The sequence below is a fragment of the Sceloporus occidentalis genome, unplaced genomic scaffold (genome assembly GCF_023333645.1).
Source record: "Sceloporus occidentalis isolate IW3139 unplaced genomic scaffold, rSceOcc1.0.p SCAF_365, whole genome shotgun sequence".
In the NCBI taxonomy this organism is placed as follows: domain Eukaryota; kingdom Metazoa; phylum Chordata; class Lepidosauria; order Squamata; family Phrynosomatidae; genus Sceloporus; species Sceloporus occidentalis.
This window is the reverse complement of record NW_028317345.1, coordinates 175,442-195,330: the sequence shown is the minus strand read 5'-3', so window position 1 is coordinate 195,330 and position 19,889 is coordinate 175,442. Positions and strand designations below refer to the sequence as shown.

Sequence of the window (19,889 nt, the reverse complement as noted above, 5' to 3'; positions counted from 1 at the left end):
GTATACAGCACTGGGGGATATATTACTGTATACAGCGCTGGGGGGGTTATATTACTGTATACAGCGCTGGGGGTTATATTACTGTATACAGCGCTGGGGGGGTTATATTACTGTATACAGCGCTGGGGGGGTTATATTACTGTATACAGCGCTGGGGGTTGTATTACTGCATACAGTGCTGGGGGTTATATTACTGTATACAGCGCTGGGGGTTATATTACTGTATACAGCGCTGGGGTTATTACTGTATACAGCACGGGGGGTTATATTACTGTATACAGCGCTGGGGGTTATATTACTGTATACAGCGCTGGGGGGTTATATTACTGTATACAGCGCTAGGGGGTTATATTACTGTATACAGCGCTGGGGGTTATATTACTGTATACAGCGCTGGGGGGTTATATTACTGTATACAGCGCTGGGGGGTTATATTACTGTATACAGCGCTGGGGGGGTATATTATTGTATACAGCGCTGGGGGGTTATATTACTGTATACAGTGCCCGGGGGGGGTATATTATTGTATACAGCGCTCAGGCTGCTGTAGAACGTCTTGGAATCCGGCAGCTTATTACAGCCAACATTTGAAAGTCTCCAGCGAAGCCCCCACTTCTCTGCGGCAGACTCATCCTCTTCCAAGTTGGTCCAAATAATTAAAATTCCCCCGTCACTCCCCGTCTCCAGGGCCACCCTTTCCTAACGCTGATCTTCACAGTAAGTCACTTTTTCCTCCCCTCTGTTCCCTGTTACTCCGACAAACCAATTATTTCACGATGTCATCGGCTGTCATCGCCTGAGCCCGCGAGACAAAAATAAAGCACCCCCCCCCCAGATAAAGCCGGCAAACCCAGAACACAACCGAGAACCAACAAATACATCAAAAAACAAACAAACATAAAATAACTTTACATCCCTCGCACTATTACACATTTAACCCTTTGTGTTTCACGGGGGGGGGGGGGAATGCGTTGCCCCCCGGAGGCTGCCTACATACCGAGCCCGGGGGATGGGCTTTGTAGAAAATAATAATAATAAATAATAATAATATTAGTTTAATAACTTTATAATATAAATGTTACTATCAGGTCGTTACAATCTGTTTGGATGATTGCGGCAGGAGGGAGCAGAGGCTGCCGGCTCAGAGATCTATCACGCGAAACCCAAAGGTGTATTACAAATGTGCACGTATGACACACGCAGTCTGCAGGCGTGATATATATATATATATATATATCCTGCTGTAGAGACTCAAACCTTAATCAGTCGTTGGTCTCGTCTTAGATTCAGGAGCCGTATGTCTATCCCATGCATGTTTAATACCCTCACTGTATTACCCTCTACCACTTCTGCTGGGAAGATGCTCCACTCATCTACCACCCTCTCAGTAAAGTAAAAGATTCTGACGTCTTGCTCACACAGGTGGCATCTGTCTGGGGCATCACATCTCAAGCCGTAGCACTATATCGATCTAAAGACATCGGTCGGGTAGGAAGCATTCGGCCCGATTCTGTTTCTTACAAATGCAAAGTAAGTTAAGAAATGTTACTAAATGTGTCTTTTTCCTGCTATTACAAATATATCTTTACAGTAACAATGGAGCCAATATTTTATCATAGAAAAATGTGCTTTTTCTCCCCAATAACGAAGATTTAGGAGGCTCGCAGCAAACTAATCCTGAGCCGTTCCAGAATCATCTCTCGCAGTCAAAATTGTAACTTTCCCTTTAAAGCGTGATGTCATCACATACAACGTGCAGAATATTCAATTATTTATATTAAAATCTTTTTTTTTCCATTTTTTTTTTTTTTTTTCAACAAAGCAGGGTTTTTCCACCCATTTGTACCAAACTTGTAATTATTCTTACTCGTTATTTAACTCCAAATTCTCTGATGGGGTATATTTGACATTTGATTACTTCTGGGTGTATTGCGTGTTGGAATTCCCCAGCGTGATCGCGGTGTATTAACGCACGGGGTTGTCGCTGTTTGATGGATTTAGGGCACTCTGAATAATGCATTTCACAGAGCTCTGCGTCCCAGAAAGGCTTTTCTTTTATTACCAGTTTTTTTTTTTTTTTTTTTTTTACCATTTCTGGGCTAAAAATTGTCAGAAATCGCTCGTTAAGGCTCCGTCTGACAAGCAGAGTTTTAAAGCCCTCTAGAAACGTCTCCCCTGCTATATGCGGAAGCGCCATGAGACCTAACAAGATGACACCCGCTGCGCTTGTTTAAGGTTCTATATCGTTATGCAGTAAACGCGGCTCTGGGACGGACACAGAATTATGTTAAAAAACCCAATAAACATCCGGCTGCAGGAATCCGACTGCGTGATCCGTTCCGTAAGACTGTCGCCACGTCATTTGGAGTGTTAGCTCCTGGGACACACAGTCATTTCTACTTTAACAAATAAGGCGCTTGTTCTCCAATTCAAACATGTCTGTGATCGGTTATGAGGACAGTTTGATGGGACGGATCTCGAGGGCCGGACGTGTCTGGAGCGGGACCCGCGGAGGAGTGCAGGCCAGCAGGAACCCCTCTTCTCAGTAGGCTTCTCCTATGGACGCTCTCATCGCCTCTTGGCTTCTTTCCGCCATGACTTGTGCCCAACTCTGGGAGCCAAGCCTTGGTGTTCAACTTGACTTTGCTCGCCCCACCACCTACCCCCCACCATCATTTTGGAGTCCTTCAATGTATTCCGACACCCTCTACAAACAAAATTCAATCCAACATCTATTATTATAAATAATTAACGACCAACGGGGTCTCTGATGGAAGCTGTTTCTGGGTAACATTGTTCTGTTATTGTGTTAAATACATAAAAACTTGGGTAACTAAAAGTCACTCAACATGGTTCACAAGCCCCCCATAGATGGCAATATACATGGATCCTGCAGGACTTGTTGGCAAAATATAGTCGCTTGCCGTAGAAAATGTCTAAACTATTAGGTATTTACGTAACGCTGACGTCTCGAACTCCGATTCCCACGATCACAAGGAGGTTTTATAAAGTTTAAAAAAAACGATTGCTCAATTTAACGTGAGGGAGCAGGCTCAGTACATGGTCCACGTATTACAAGAGAGACCCAAGCAAGAACCAGGGGGTGCTCAGCCTATTGCCCATAAGGAGACCATTGCTGGGCTGCAGGTACCTGACCCAGTTGGAGATACAAGAGGAGCTCCATCAACCAGCCCCTCAATATCGGAGACACAAGGTGGCCTCCCTGGACCAGCATCTCAGAATTGGAGACACAAGGTGACCTCTCTGGACCAGCCTTTCAGTATTGGAGACACGAGGTGACCTCTCTGGACCAGCCTTTCACTATTGGAGACACAAGGTGACCTCTCTGGACCAGCCTTTCAGTATTGGAGACAAGAGGTGACCTCTCTGGACCAGCCTTTCAGTATTGGAGACACGAGGTGACCTCTCTGGACCAGCCTTTCAGTATTGGAGACACGAGGTGACCTCTCTGGACCAGCCTTTCAGTATTGGAGACACGAGGTGACCTCTCTGGACCAGCCTTTCAGTATTGGAGACACGAGGTGACCTCTCTGGACCAGCCTTTCAGTATTGGAGACACGAGGTGACCTCTCTGGACCAGCCCCTCAGTATTGGAGACACGAGGTGGCCTCCCTGGACCAGCATCTCAGAATTGGAGACACGAGGTGACCTCTCTGGACCAGCCCCTCAGTATCGGAGACACGAGGTGACCTCTCTGGACCAGCCCCTCAGTATCGGAGACACGAGGTGACCTCTCTGGACCAGCCCCTCAGTATCGGAGACACGAGGTGACCTCTCTGGACCAGAACTGGAGACACAAGGTGACCTCTCTGGACCAGCCCCTCAGTATTGGAGACACGAGGTGACCTCTCTGGACCAGCCCCTCAGTATCGGAGACACAAGGTGACCTCCCTGGACAAGTACTTTGGTCACGTTACGATAGACAAAGAGGTCTCCAATTCTCTTTCCAAAGTCCACCCCCCCCCCCCCGGGCTGGTTCTCCACCAGGGTCTTCCTCGGTAACATCATAAAAAGAACAATTCCTTATAACATGGCAGCCATTGATGAAGTCTACATTACACTTTGACTTGGTTTTACATGTTGGAAAAACCAAGGAGCAGCACAATACACACAATCTCTAAATGCATGCCAACGTTATATCACATTATGTATAACTCGTTACGCCCCTTTAAACCCCCCCCACAGGGAACGACCTAATAAACCCCCCCATTTATTGAAATAACGTCTACATACCTCACAAATTTTCTCTAACGACGGCACAAAGAAATCATCGCACACGATAGCCAAGGCATAGAACATATAGAGGGCCTGCGAGAGAAACACAAGAGAATAACCACACAGCCTTTAACTCGCTGACTATTCATTTTTATACTTTCAAGACGAAGAATATAATTTCATTTAAAAACACAATGAATGGATAAAAAAAAAGTTCTATTAAGTCTCATGAGAACGCCGGCGATACGATCCGGGACGATGTGCTTCCAGAAACGTCTTCACTGTAAAAATACGTTTAAGTAAAAAAAAAAAAAATGAGCTGGATATGAAAAAAAACGACGTTTGATCATCGGGAGTTTAGCATCGATCTTCTCAACAGGGAAGCAAATGTAGCCCTTCGGGAACGAGCGGGAGCAGGAACTGGGTCAACTTTGATCTTCTGCGAAGGCCGGGTCCGTCTTCGTCATCCGTTCCAACGATACCCCGCGCTCTAATAATACGCCGGAGCCAAGGAGCGGAGCCATTGATCTTGTAGCATCGAAACCAGATGATTAAATGCCCACCTCGACCTAATTGCTCAGCCCCCCCCCCCCCAGTCTACCCTCAACACTCAGTCTCCTTTTCGCGGAACGTTGGCCTTAGGTTGCGTCCCCGTTGACGAAAGCCGCGGCCGAAGCTCTAGAAGCGGAGTAATTAAAAATAAATTACAAGGAAGCATCTCGCGGAGGGGGTCGCCCCGGGGCCGTCTCCAAACCGCACCATGCACGGCAATAAGATTGGAAATTAGGTTTCCGGCGGCAGAATTAATATATCTGGCATAACTCCGCCGCGGAAATCCATCTTCATTCAGCAAATCAGTCGCTTTTAGGCTTGGTTGTACTTTTCTTTAATATTGCATCGGCTCCTGCGAGGATATTATCTGAAATGATTGACTTCTAGTCTGGAGACCTCGGCAGAACCACCTGATCCATCAGGAAGACGGATATATCCTTAAACCGTAGCTCCTTGAGGGCCCCCTAGGGCCACGGACACACCAGGGTTTTCATATCAATGTTCATACTGCTCGGTGATTATTAAAAGGAGGCGTCTCAGAGGATGGAGGTTCTCCAAGACGGTGTAGGACAATGACGGCCATATTGGATGACCCCAAGCTGCAAAGGTGTGGCGCTGGTATGTGGCCAACTATCTCGTCCACCACCAACTTCATATAGAATACAAGGGGTGGCCATGTAGGGAAGTCCCGATCACAGATGGGGAGACGTCTCCATTGGAAAATGTTCATGGACCACGTAGGACAACGAGACAATCCCACCAGATTGGCCAAGATGGAAGCCAAACGTTGTTTCAAATTTCAGGTGCAATTCTGTTATCAGATACCAGAAATATTTACCCCCGTCCTAGGTTTTAAGGGTTTCTCCAGCATATGCGTGATAAATGGACCCATGGATCGGCCGTTGGTCAGAGTTTGAAGTCCAGCATTAAATGAAAGCAAAAAAAGCATCTGTTTTGTTAACATTTTTTCTGCCCCCCCCAAATAATTTATTTTTAGATATTATGTTAAACATAATATGTATAAAAAGGATCGTTTCATACTTACACAGAAGATATGAAGCAATATTGCACCTTTTCTCCTCTCTTTAATGTTAAACAGATCTTCTGGAAATTCATTAATTGCTGTCGAGAGAGAAAAACAGAACGTTAGATGTGACCGAGTTTGGTGAATATCATAGGAAATAAAATACATGCGCAGGATAGGGGGCCATTCCGCCCGTTCCTGGTGGAGAGTATGATCGGTCTCAAATCCATGAGATTTAGGGGTTTTGCGGATGAAATAGACAAATTGTACCGAACCATCATAATGAGCACTTTCTGTGTAAAGGTTCATTTTTGGTCTTGCCGGTTAGTACACTTTGTGAAGACAGTATACGTTCCTACCGTTTCTGTGAGATGCTGAGGGTTAAAACCGTTCTTTACATTAATTGATGGAGAAACCAGTAGAGCACCCCATCAACCTAAAAGACAATCCCAACCTGGGACCTTCTCTTGAACTCAACTGCAAGGGCCAATCAGAGCCTTTCCAGGAGATCCCCCATTGAACCAACGAGCTGGAGCCGGTGTCTTGGGCTAAACACATGAAATCGCCAACCAAGCTATGTTCGTTAGCCAACATATACAGGGGGCTTTCTAGTAGGACTACTAGGTCAAGGCTGTAACCAACATGGGACAGTCTCTTGACACACTCTACTCAAGGGCCCATTAGGAGACTGGTCGCTTGAACAAGCCGGGGCCAACTTCTTGGAATAAACGTATGAAATCCGCAGCCAATGAGCGTTCATTGGCCAACGAATAGAGGGGGCTTTCTAGTAGGACGACTAGGTCAAGGCTGTAACCAACATGGGACATTCTCTTGACGCACTCTTCTGCAAGGGCCAACCAGGACTTTGAACTAATGAGCCGGGGCAAACGCCTTGAAATACCCATATGACATTGCCAACCAGGGTAGGTTTGTTGGCCCAGTGTACCGGGGGGGGGGGGGGTTCTAGTAGGACAACTACTAAACAACCTCCTCCAACGCTACACAACGTGAAAGAACTTGGCCAGCCAGAGGTTTACCTGGGACAATATGCTGACGTCAGCAAGTTAGTTTATTCCAGTTCTTACCAGGAACGGGTGGAATTTTCAAAATGTCGGCAAGCACACGAGTTCATTAATACATGAACTTTCAGGGTAAATCTGAACTATTTTGGGATTTCCCGCAGATATATTGCGTTATTTATAAGTTGGGATTCCGGAGCGAAGTTCTAGAAGTGGTCGGTTACTAAAAGCAATTGTCGTACAGACAGAGCACCTGGAATTATAAAGTGTTCCTGCACACGGCTAGTTAATGCCCTAGATTCAGTAACCACGGCAACCAACGTGAGGATGGAAGAATTTCTTCCATTGGCCGTTTGGTGTGGGAGGGGGCGTGGCCGACACTGCGGCAGACATATATATTTATATATATATATATATATCGTTTCAATGTCGTGTTTATCGCTGTGACGTTCCTATTTACACGGAGCGTCCAGGGAATCAGTAAAAAAAAATATTTATATTTACAAACAGAAAACAAACAAACAAACAACCTTCTAACGCAGTAACGCCGCAGGAAAACGACGCGCAGCGATTAACGATCCGCGCTCCTAATTAGCAGGAGAGAGATGACCGGCTGTGAATAGTAAACGCCCGGCGGGAATCGGGCTTCATCTCCAGCGAGACACAATGTGTGGGCTCCTGCGAAGGCTGCGATGACACTCGGGGGCCGAGCGGGCTGGTTGGGATACTTTGTATCTGTCAGCCTCATTAACGTACGGATTCACCGCCGGCCGACAATCACACAAAGCGAGACTTCCCTTCCAATGCTTAACGTCTTAATCCCCCCGAGACGCCGGCAGATGGGGGCTATTTAAATGACAAGTCTCTGCCGGTACACCGTTACAGGACAGGGGGGCCACTCTATAGATATGAGGGCCACTATCAGGACAGGGGGGGACCGAGCAGGATAGGAAAAAGTGGACCACAGTTACAGAACAGCGTCATTATATAAATATGGGGTTACGATACATATACGGTTAAACTATAGATATGGGGGCCGCTTTATAGATATGGGGTTACTATACATATGGGGGCCGTTCTATCAGTACAAGAGGGAAAAGCGCAGAATAGGAAATCGTGAACCATCATTACAGAACAGGTGGCCATTCTATAGATATGGGGTCACCATGAGGGTCTTTCTATAGATATGGGGTCACTATGAGGGTCTTTCTATAGAAATGGGGTCACTATGAGGGTCTTTCTATAGAAATGGGGGTCACTATGAGGGTCATTGTATAGCTATGGGGGTCACTATGAGGGTCATTGTATAGTTATGGGGGTCACTATGAGGGTCATTGTATAGCTATGGGGGTCACTATGAGGGTCATTGTATAGTTATGGTGTCCGTGTTAGAAATAAATCTATGCCCAGCAGGTTCTCTTTGTTGGGTTAGAAAGCGTTAACGAGGTGCCATCCTCACCGCGCGGGGTTAAAAGCACAGAACAGATGTCCCTTCACCCTGCCTGGCCAGATCTGTTAATTATTAATCTCGCTAGTCCTTCTTAAGGATTATTTCGTCTGCGGCCACCTTCCCCATAGGAGGATCGAAACCGCGGGAAGATCCACTCAAACCAAACGAGAGGCCGTTTATTCACCAAACGATACATCGAAGCCGATCTTTAGAGCGTCCAGGTCACAGAAAGCCACGTGCCTATCCAATTCCCCCACTGTATTAGCTCCTACCACCTCTGCTGGGAGGCTGTTCCACGTACATCTGTCCCTCTTGAATTGAAAAAGGAAAAAAATAGAGAAAGATAAAGTTATCTGGGCATTTACGTAAATTCAGGATGACGCTTTCTGTTAACAAGTCCTATGATCTTTAACTGCAATTTATATACTAATTTAAACAAAAAGTATTTCCTTTTGATAACAGAACTGAGAATTTTTGGTATTTTCCCCCAATTTTTTTGAAGGCGAGGCGAGACTTTCACCTTTTTTTTTTTTTTTTAATCAAACGGCCCCTTTAATTATAAAGGTCAATTTCTAACAAAGCTTCGCTGTCCCTTTAAGTAATTAAAAGGTACATTTACTCTAAAGATGAAAGGGTCCCTTTAATTAGAGGACATCGGATCCACCCAAGCTGCTCGGGAAATCGAATTTGTAGGAGAAGAAAAAAATCTTATTAAGAAAAAGGGAAATTGTCCAAGATGAACACAGTGAATCGTAAAACATCTAGAAATTCCGTCCATTTCCAAGAAACCACGAGAGCCAAGAGAATATTTTTTAATTTCATCCAAACACAAGATGTTCCTAATTGAAAGCGTTCATCAACGTCTACGAAACCCAAAACCAGCTTTCAGCCCCCCAAAAGCCCAAAGTTACCTGAAAATTCAAAGTCTGAGGCCCACTCATTGGCGGGCGAAACGGTGGAGGAACGTTACTTCATCGAGCGGATAAATCCCATCTTTTTGGGGCTGCTCGGCTTGGAAGCCCCTCGGAGGAGGACCGCCGTTCAACCAACGCACGGACAATGTCTCCTAAGGGGTATAATCTACTACGGCCTCGATTACGGTCCGTAAACTGGGTTATAGCAAAGTGATTTATTCTGGATATCACGTCTTGGGATGTCCTCTAGCCCCACGCACAGATCCCCCCCCGACCTCAGCCCCCCCGAACACCTTCGGGATGAACCGGAATGGAGATTGAGAGCCGGGCGTCTCGCCCAACATCAGCGCCTGACCTCACAAACGCTCCACTGGATGAACGGGCGAAAATCCCACAGAAACTCCCCAAAATCTTGTGGAAATCCTTCCCAGGAGAGCGGAAGCCGTTATATCTGCAAAGGGGGGGATGACTTCATATTAATGTCTCTGTATTTAGAATGTGATGTCATCAAAGCCGCTGTTGGCGTAATGGCCAGGTGTCCCAATACATTTGGCCATATAGCGTATCTGCCAAGCAGTTGCCTACAAGGAAGCAGTCCGCGTTCTCTCCGTGTTAATCGCTGGACGTTAAGACGTCTTCAAAAAACCTCAAAGCAACGCTTTTAGCCAAAGAAGAGTCATTAATCTTGAGAAGAGATTCTCCTCTAGCAGGGGTGTCCAACCTGCGGCCCTCCAGCTGCTGCCGGACTACATCTCCCATCCTCCTCAGCCAGCCTCTTAGCCGAAAGAGCATTATGGGAGATGTAGTCCTGCAGCAGCTGGAGGGCCCCAGGTTGGGCGCCCCTGTCCTACAGGGTATAACGTGTAGGAATAACTCATCCTCGTTCCGTCTCTGCAGTTCTGGAATGTTTCCGGGACGGATTTTCCAGAAGATGAAGGTTCATGTGAACAACGGCTTAGGGACCTGGACATCTCCTTATCATCAATAAACCCCTTTTATTCTTTTTTTAGGGCTTCTTATGACAAAAAACTGCCCGTGCCACTACTGACATCTCTGAAAAAAAGTGATTTTCATAACAATGACCCTAAAACACACATTGTATCAATGAAAAAACCCCCACACATTGTATCAATGAAAAAACACATTGTATCAATGAAAAAACACATTGTATCAATGAAAAAAAACCCACACATTGTATCAATGGAAGATCCTCAAGATCGAGTCTTTAATTTTCTTTATTTAGAGAAAAACTATATATATATATATTTTTTTTAATATTCCTTTGTTATTCTCTGCAGCCCAAACGCATTTATTTAACTTAACTGGTTTGGGGGGAAATATACCGATTTAACGGTAAAATCATCCCTTTTGAGACAATGTAATTAACTCAGGTTTTTATAGCACCGAGTTCACCTGAGAAGCTGACGGGAGATAAAAGTAATTCCCCCCCGCGACTGGATTTATAAAAAATAAAAAAAAAGAAAAGACATTGAAAATGTTTTATCCAGGTTTATGAATCATGAAGGCAAAGTCGCTGAAATGTGATTATATTCCGGATTTGGCTTTCGTTTCCCCATCAAATGAAAAATTCATAAAGGTTTATCCCGGGGCCGGACTTTTTATGCTTAGAAATGGTTTTTTTTTCCCCCCTATTTTTTTATAATAAAAAATAAAATAAAAACAGAAACATTGGAAGAGCTGAAAACCGGCAGGATGAGGTGAAGCTGCCGGAGGAGGCAGAAATTCCCGGGGAATTTAACCCCTTAATGACAAAGCCCGTACATGTACGGGCTCAAAATGCATTGTTTTCAATGGGTTTTGGGACTGCCCATTGTCCTTAAGGGGTTAATCTGCAGATAAGTGAAATTCTGTGCAAAGTGAATTCACTCGCAACACCGATTCATTTTCAACACCCGGCCGCAGAATTTGCCACTCAGTCAGTAAGTGCCGAGCCGGTCCGACCGCTCCCATTCCTTGCGCAGAGATCACGCGGGGGTCTTCCCCGGACCCCAACCGACCTTCTTTAGTAATGAACGGCTATAATCAGTGTCCCAAGAATCTATTATCAAGCGACGGAAGAAAAAAAAAGGCCCTCCATGTGCCGATTTCCAGCCAAATTCTAAGAATCAGCAACAACTTAACAATATGGATGGGATATTTTAATGGGGAGGAATAATCACGGTGATGTCATGCACACCCATTGACTATTTTCACCTCTAAACACTATGCGTGGGTTTATTTGGCGTATAGCATGCGTTATATTCAGGATCTATTTAATTATCCGTCACTTTTATATCATTAGATTTCGTAACAATTTATCTGCTGTATTTATTTCACCCCCACCCGGTATTTACTAAATTCTCCCCAGCCCTCTTTCTTCTATACTGCATCCCCCTTTCTTCTCCCGCTCGATTTATAACGAGGAGGAACGTGCCGTCTGAACGAGTTACACGCTGCCAATAATCACCGCGACGCGTTAACCGAGGGATTTATTTTATTTGCTTTTAAATATACTTTTATTAACGAGTAGAAGAGATCCGTGGAGCCAATTACGCTACAGTAGATTAACTGTGAAAGAAGCGCCCCCCCCACCCCTCCAGAGCTCAGTGCAGACCCCCGGGGGTGATATCGTCACAAAGGAAGAGAAAATTGTTACGCAATATCCACGCGTCTAGAGTAACGATGCCAAATGTGAACCAAAGGACACTTCTAGAACACGAGAAGCCAGTTGGCTACTAAGGAAAAGAGTATTTTTTCTTTCACTTTACTGAGAGGGTGGTAGATAAGTGGAACAGCCTCCCAGCAGAAGTGGTAGAGGGTAATACAGTGAGGGTATTAAACATGCATGGGATAGACATACGGCTCCTGAATCTAAGACGAGACCAATGACTGATTAAGGCTTGAGTTGTTACAGCAGGAGAAACGGGCGACTAGACGGGGGGCGACACAATTACCCCCAATCCCACGGGGAAAGGCCTTCCAGAAACGGCCTCGGACATCCAACAACGTTCTGCCCAACGTGAAATAATAAAAAAACGGTTTTTGCTTCACCAAAACCACCCATTTCTCAGCAAATAAGAGATCATGACATCACACTTAAATAAAAAGCCTAAATAACAAGAACGGGAATATTAACAGGTCCTGGGAAAAACAACCCAGAACAGGTTGGGATGGACAAAAACATTTGGCTGGATCCAAAAAATATCATTATATCATAATAATAATAATAATAATAATAGTAAAAGTAATAGTAATAATAATAAATAATAAATAATAGTAATAATAATAGTAATAGTAAAAATAATAATAATAATAATAATAGTAATAATAGTAATAATAATAGTAATAATAGTAATAATAATACTAGTAATAGTAATAATAATACTAGTAATAGTAATAATGGCAGAGGGCAGCCAGTGGTGCGTTCTGGATTTAGCGGATAATTCCCAACAAACAAAACGGGGCAAAAAATACACCTGGAAATAATCCTCAAATAAACAATAAAATGAATAGTGTGTTTCACAGATTTTATGCGAGTCTTTTTATTTGTGAATTTTTATTTAAGTCCTACTCTGGAAAATGAACCCATTGTATTTAGGGAGTCCCCCCCCCCCCCCCGAGATCCCTTCATACCCATCACAGAGCGGCTCGGCGGACCCCCGAGCCGGAGCGCGAGGCTTTAATCCGCCAGCAATACCCGCAGAATCTCCGCGTAATCTCTTAATTGCACGGGGCTTTTATCTGCCACACGAGTCCTGCTAACATGCACCATCTCTACGCGACACGAGGCGCTCCGCATTCAAAAAGAACAACTAAAAAAAGACAGGGGAACGTTATGACAACACAAAAAAAGCCTCTACCGCTTCTACTGGGAGGCTGTTCCACTCATCTACCACCCTCTCAGTAAAGTAAAACTTCCTTCCATTCACAATACTACTATATATACACACTATACACACACACACACAATACTACTATATATACACACTATACACACACACACACAATACTACTATATATACACACTATACACACAATACTATACACACAAACACACAATACTATATATACACACTATACACACAAACACACAATACTACTATACATACACACAAACACACAATACTACTATACATACACACAATACTACTATACATACACACTATACACACAAACACACAATACTACTATATACACACACACTATACACACAAACACACAATACTACTATACATACACACAAACACACAATACTACTATATACACAAACACACAATACTACTATATACACAAACACAATACTATACACACAAACACAATACTACTATATATACACACTATACACACAAACACACAATACTACTATATATACACACTATACACACAAACACACAATACTACTATACATACACACTATACACACAAACACACAATACTACTATACATACACACTATACACACAAACACACAATACTACTATATATACACACTATACACACAAACACACAATACTACTATATATACACACTATACACACAAACACACAATACTACTATATATACACACTATACACACAAACACACAATACTACTATACATACACACTATACACACAAACACACAATACTACTATACATACACACTATACACACAAACACACAATACTACTATACATACACACTATACACACAAACACACAATACTACTATACATACACACAAACACACAATACTACTATACATACACACTATACACACACAAACACAATACTATACACACAAACACACAATACTATGCACACAAACACACAATACTATGCACACAAACACACAATACTACTATATACACAAACACACAATACTATATACACACACACACAAACCCACAATACTACTATATACACACTATACACACACACAAACACACAATACTATATACACAAACACACAAACACACAATACTATGCACACAAACACACAATACTATATACACACACACACACAATACTATATACACACACACAATACTATACACACAAACACACAATAATACTATATACACACAATACTACTATATACACACAAACACACAATACTATATACACACACAAACCCACAATACTACTATATACACACTATACACACAATACTATATACACACACACACACAATACTATATACACACACACAATAGTACTATATACACAATACTATACACACAAACACACAATACTACTATATACACAAACACACAATACTACTATATACACACTATACACACACACACAATACTATATATACACACTATACACACAAACACACAATACTACTATACATACACACAAACACACAATACTACTATACATACACACAATACTACTATACATACACACTATACACACAAACACACAATACTACTATATACACACACACTATACACACAAACACACAATACTACTATACATACACACAAACACACAATACTACTATATACACAAACACACAATACTACTATATACACAAACACAATACTATACACACAAACACAATACTACTATATATACACACTATACACACAAACACACAATACTACTATATATACACACTATACACACAAACACACAATACTACTATACATACACACTATACACACAAACACACAATACTACTATACATACACACTATACACACAAACACACAATACTACTATATATACACACTATACACACAAACACACAATACTACTATATATACACACTATACACACAAACACACAATACTACTATATATACACACTATACACACAAACACACAATACTACTATACATACACACTATACACACAAACACACAATACTACTATACATACACACTATACACACAAACACACAATACTACTATACATACACACAAACACACAATACTACTATACATACACACTATACACACACAAACACAATACTATACACACAAACACACAATACTATGCACACAAACACACAATACTATGCACACAAACACACAATACTACTATATACACAAACACACAATACTATATACACACACACACAAACCCACAATACTACTATATACACACTATACACACACACAAACACACAATACTATATACACAAACACACAAACACACAATACTATGCACACAAACACACAATACTATATACACACACACACACAATACTATATACACACACACAATACTATACACACAAACACACAATAATACTATATACACACAATACTACTATATACACACAAACACACAATACTATATACACACACAAACCCACAATACTACTATATACACACTATACACACAATACTATATACACACACACACACAATACTATATACACACACACAATAGTACTATATACACAATACTATACACACAAACACACAATACTACTATATACACAAACACACAATACTACTATATACACACTATACACACACACACAATACTATATATACACACACACACAATACTACTATATACACAAACACACAATACTACTATATACACAAACACACAATACTACTATATACACACACACTATACACACACAAACCCACAAACTACTATATACACACACACACACAAACACACAATACTATATACACACACACAATACTACTATATACACAAACACACAATACTATATACACACACACACACACACTATATACACACACACACACACAAACACACAATACTATACACACACACACTATCACACTACTACACACACACACTCATTATACTGTACACACACAATATACTATACTTACATTCACACACACTATACACACTCACACACGATCACACTATTACACACACACACTCATTATACTGTACACACACAATATACTATACTTACATTCACACACACTATACACACACACTATCACACTACTACACACACACACACACTCATACTGTACACACACAATATACTATACTTACATTCACACACACTATACACACTCACATGCGGATTTTCAAAAGAATTAACATTTTCAGCTCTGGAACAGATCAACGCACTCCCTGCGATTCTTCCTTCGTATGGAAGCCGCAGTAATCGGGGAGGAAATACTTCCTCCGATACTTTATTACACGAGTCGGGGCGATACTGGGAGCTGCTGACAGAGGGACTGGAAACCAGTAAAAAAAAAAAAATCATTCAACTCAAACGGGGACAGCGAGAAACTCCAGCACCTTTCACATGATAAACTTTTCTACATTATCCCGATTCCTGATTCCTTTACATTATATTCCTCTCAAAGATCAATTCTATTGTGAATAAAATCTAATTTAGAAACTCAGATCGGCCCCATCCGGCCCCCGTCTAGTCGCCCGTCTCTCCTGCCGTAAAGACTCAAATCTTAATCAGTCGTTGGTGTCGTCTTAGATTCAGGAGCCGTATGTCTATCCCGCGCATGTTTAATCCCCTCGGTGTATTACCCTCTACCAGTTGCAGAAGGAGCCGTGTGACATCACCTGGTGTCGTGTGTGACATCACCTGGTGTCGTGTGTGACATCACCTGGTGTCGTTAGCAGAAGATACGGTTCTGGGACATAAAAAGAATGTATTTTATACACAAGGAGCTTTGTCTGGAACATGTGAAACGGGGTGAAAGGTCAGACGGACTAAAGAAGACCCCCCTCCGGCATCATACCCCCCCACCCCACCCACACACTATTCAATAGGAGCCTAATGTATAGCCCCCGATGATGCATATGTTATACAGTCAGCTGAGACATATCACATGTATGATGTTATTCTATGTAACGGAATTCACTGACCCTCCAACTGCTTACTAAAAAAGCATTTTTATTTTTTATTTATTTTTTCACCCCCGGGCACAACTGAAAGGCGAAGGATTCTGTCTGGCTCGGACAGACGCAACTAAACGTCAAGGAAATCATAAAAATATTTTTTTTCCAGTTTCCATGGCAGCAGCCTATGAGTGCCTGCTTTTGTGTCACATGACAATTAAGCCTTCCCGTCAGAAAAGGTTAAGACAAAGTTGTACGCAATTAAAAAAAATAATATATGTTTTAATGCGTAGCTGGGCTTCTGACCAAGCAAGACACGCCAAAGCAAATTAAGCAGCAAAGGCTGGCAACCCAAGCCACGCGGCCACTACCACGCAACGCAACCGGATGCAGAAATATATAACCGACATGAATCTAAAAGTTTCCAATTCTTTCGTTACTCGCGGGCCAGCTGCACGGTATATAAAGGGTTAAACATTCAATGCCAAGGACACAAAAGGCCACGGACTGCGACGGCTCCCTCACCCGGCTCCGAGCAGTTCTTCGCTGGGGTCTCGTTGTCCGACGCCATCAGCCTCCTGTTCCTCCACCGGTCGGGGAGAATCCTCGGCGTCACCGATGACGTCACATCGCCGGAAACATCTGGAAAACAGAAACGCGTGTCAAGCCGCGACCGTCAGCTTATAACCCCCCCCCCCCACATACACACACGGTCTTATACAGCCCGGAAACCGAAGGGTTAATCGTACGTCGTCGCTGAACACGTCAGAGATACAAATAAAAAGAGCGATCGTTAAGGAGCCGATACGCTGAAATAAACTTAACGAGCATGCGGCTCTCTATTATTATATATATATATTATATAGCGCCAGCAGATGCCGTGGTGTCGTTGCAATAACTAACATTTGCCAAGACAGACTGGGACAAGAGGAGAAGCAGATCTCGCTCCCAACAGCTTACAATCTATTTGAGGGGGCATTTAATGGGCTTATTTACCCCGTTTAGTTTATAAAGCTGTTTCTATACACATTATCGGGGCTTTTAGGGCCGTAGAACCCTGCGATCCCCTCATACCCAGCAAACATTCTGACCTCCTAGAAAAGAGGGGCATCGGGGGGACAGAGGGGGGGCATTGGGATTTAAGGCAAAAAGGAGGGACTGGCCAAGCTAAACAGGGACATTTGGGAGGTATGTAATATCGCTCAGGTCAGATATGCCCTCCATTCTTTTTATCATTAAAAACGAGTATCTCGGCACTTGGTTTGGAGGCGCTGTATGTCGGGGCTCGCCGCCCATGGGTGCCGTCACGTGGTGGGTGAGGCTTTGAAATTAATTTGTCGTTTATGGGGAATGTTCTGCTCTTAAATTTCCTGACATTCTGGGTCATCGCTATGGACCTGAGACCCCCCCCCCACCCCATGATTATATCCGTCCTACACTACCCAGAAAAAACATCGAGCCCGAATGGAGAAGCCAGGAACCGTCCGCAAAGAAACGAGAGCATGGAGCCCGACGGACCTTCTTCAACCTAAATGACTATGTTACTCTGTTACCCTTACTGCGTTACTCCACCGCGGCCCCTCCGTTACTCCACCGCGGCCCCTCCGTTACTCCACCACGGCCCCTCCGTTACTCTGTTACTCTGTCATACTTCAGGATTATGAACATGTGATTCAGACACGACGTCTGTTCCTGACTCCTCGCTAACAGAGCAGCTCCGTGGCGTCCAAATGGATTCCCCGAGTCTATTTTTGAATTAAAGCCGGAGGTTAATCCTGCGCGGCGCGGGGTGGCGGGAGAGGCCGTGACTCGCGTGGAGCTCTTACATCCCGATCTGCATTATATAACCAGGAAGGTCAAACGTCATCTCGTCCCGCGGTGGCTTCTCAATGCGGAGATTCAGCGGAACTATGACCTGACCCTGTATAATGTATAGTTAAATCAGCGAGCTGGCCCCTGTATAACGTATAGGTAAATCAGCGAGCCGGCCCCTGTATAACGTATAGGTAAATCAGTGAGCCGGCCCCTGTATAATGTATAGATAAATCAGCGAGCCGGCCCCTGTACAATGTATAGATAAATCAGTGAGCCGGCCCCTGTACAGTGTGTATAGTTAATCAGCGGGATGCCCTGTATAATGTATAGGTAAATCAGCGAGCCGGGCCCCTGTATAATGTATAGTTAATCAGCGGGATGCCCTGTATGATGTATAGATGACGGAGATTCCTTGAAAGTCGTCTCACTGATTTAATCATCCATTATATGGGGTTCTTCCTCGCACTGCGGGGAGCGTGTGGTGGGTTTGTTACACAGCGAGTGGGAAAGCTAAAAAGGCTAATTGTTTAATAATTACACACCGCTCGTTTCTATGAAAACTGTGATTATTCAATCAGATTCCAGCCTCCCGGGGATCTCTATCATCTCCCATGGATTGCAAGCTCTTTGGAACAGGTTTTATGACGCAGAACTAAAATCTCAGGACAGGAATGTTACAACGTAATAATCTGCCTGTAAACCCTTATTCTGTACAAGAAGCGAGGCTTTCAGGATCTCCCTGGATCAGCACTGGTGGCACATTCTGCATTTTATGTGATTTGTCGCTCCGGCAGCTCATCGGGAGGCCAAGAGTTACATTTAAACGGATAGCCGCGAGGATGAGCTGCCGGGGGTGCAGTGTGGGGCTCATAGGGTGCAGTAATACACCAGGTGACCCCACTGCCCGGTACCCTGTGACCAAGAGGGGGGCTGCCTCTCCCCGGTGCAAGAGCAATTAGTGAGAGTGAAGGGGTTAAACATGGAGTTCCTTGCCCCAGTTCCAGGCATTTAAGGGTTACCTGCCCCCCCCCCCCGGGTATTTAAGGGTTACCTGCCCCGGGCACTCACCTGCTCCCTGCAGCCC

General features: G+C 43.5%; 1 protein-coding gene across 1 annotated transcript in view; it reads right to left on the bottom strand.

Moving 5' to 3' along the window:
* Positions 1-17,609, bottom strand: part of LOC149273592 (sodium/potassium/calcium exchanger 4-like) — a 29,448-nt gene extending 11,839 nt beyond the window's left edge. Inside the window, exons 1-3 of the mRNA XM_089506132.1 lie at positions 17,516-17,609; positions 5,834-5,910; positions 4,255-4,329 (exon numbers count right to left, since the gene is read on the bottom strand). Coding sequence (XP_089362258.1) covers positions 4,255-4,329; positions 5,834-5,910; positions 17,516-17,561 — 198 coding nt within the window. The 5' untranslated portion in view covers positions 17,562-17,609. The remainder of the gene's footprint in view (positions 1-4,254; positions 4,330-5,833; positions 5,911-17,515) is intronic.
* Positions 17,610-19,889: the final 2,280 nt, after the last annotated feature.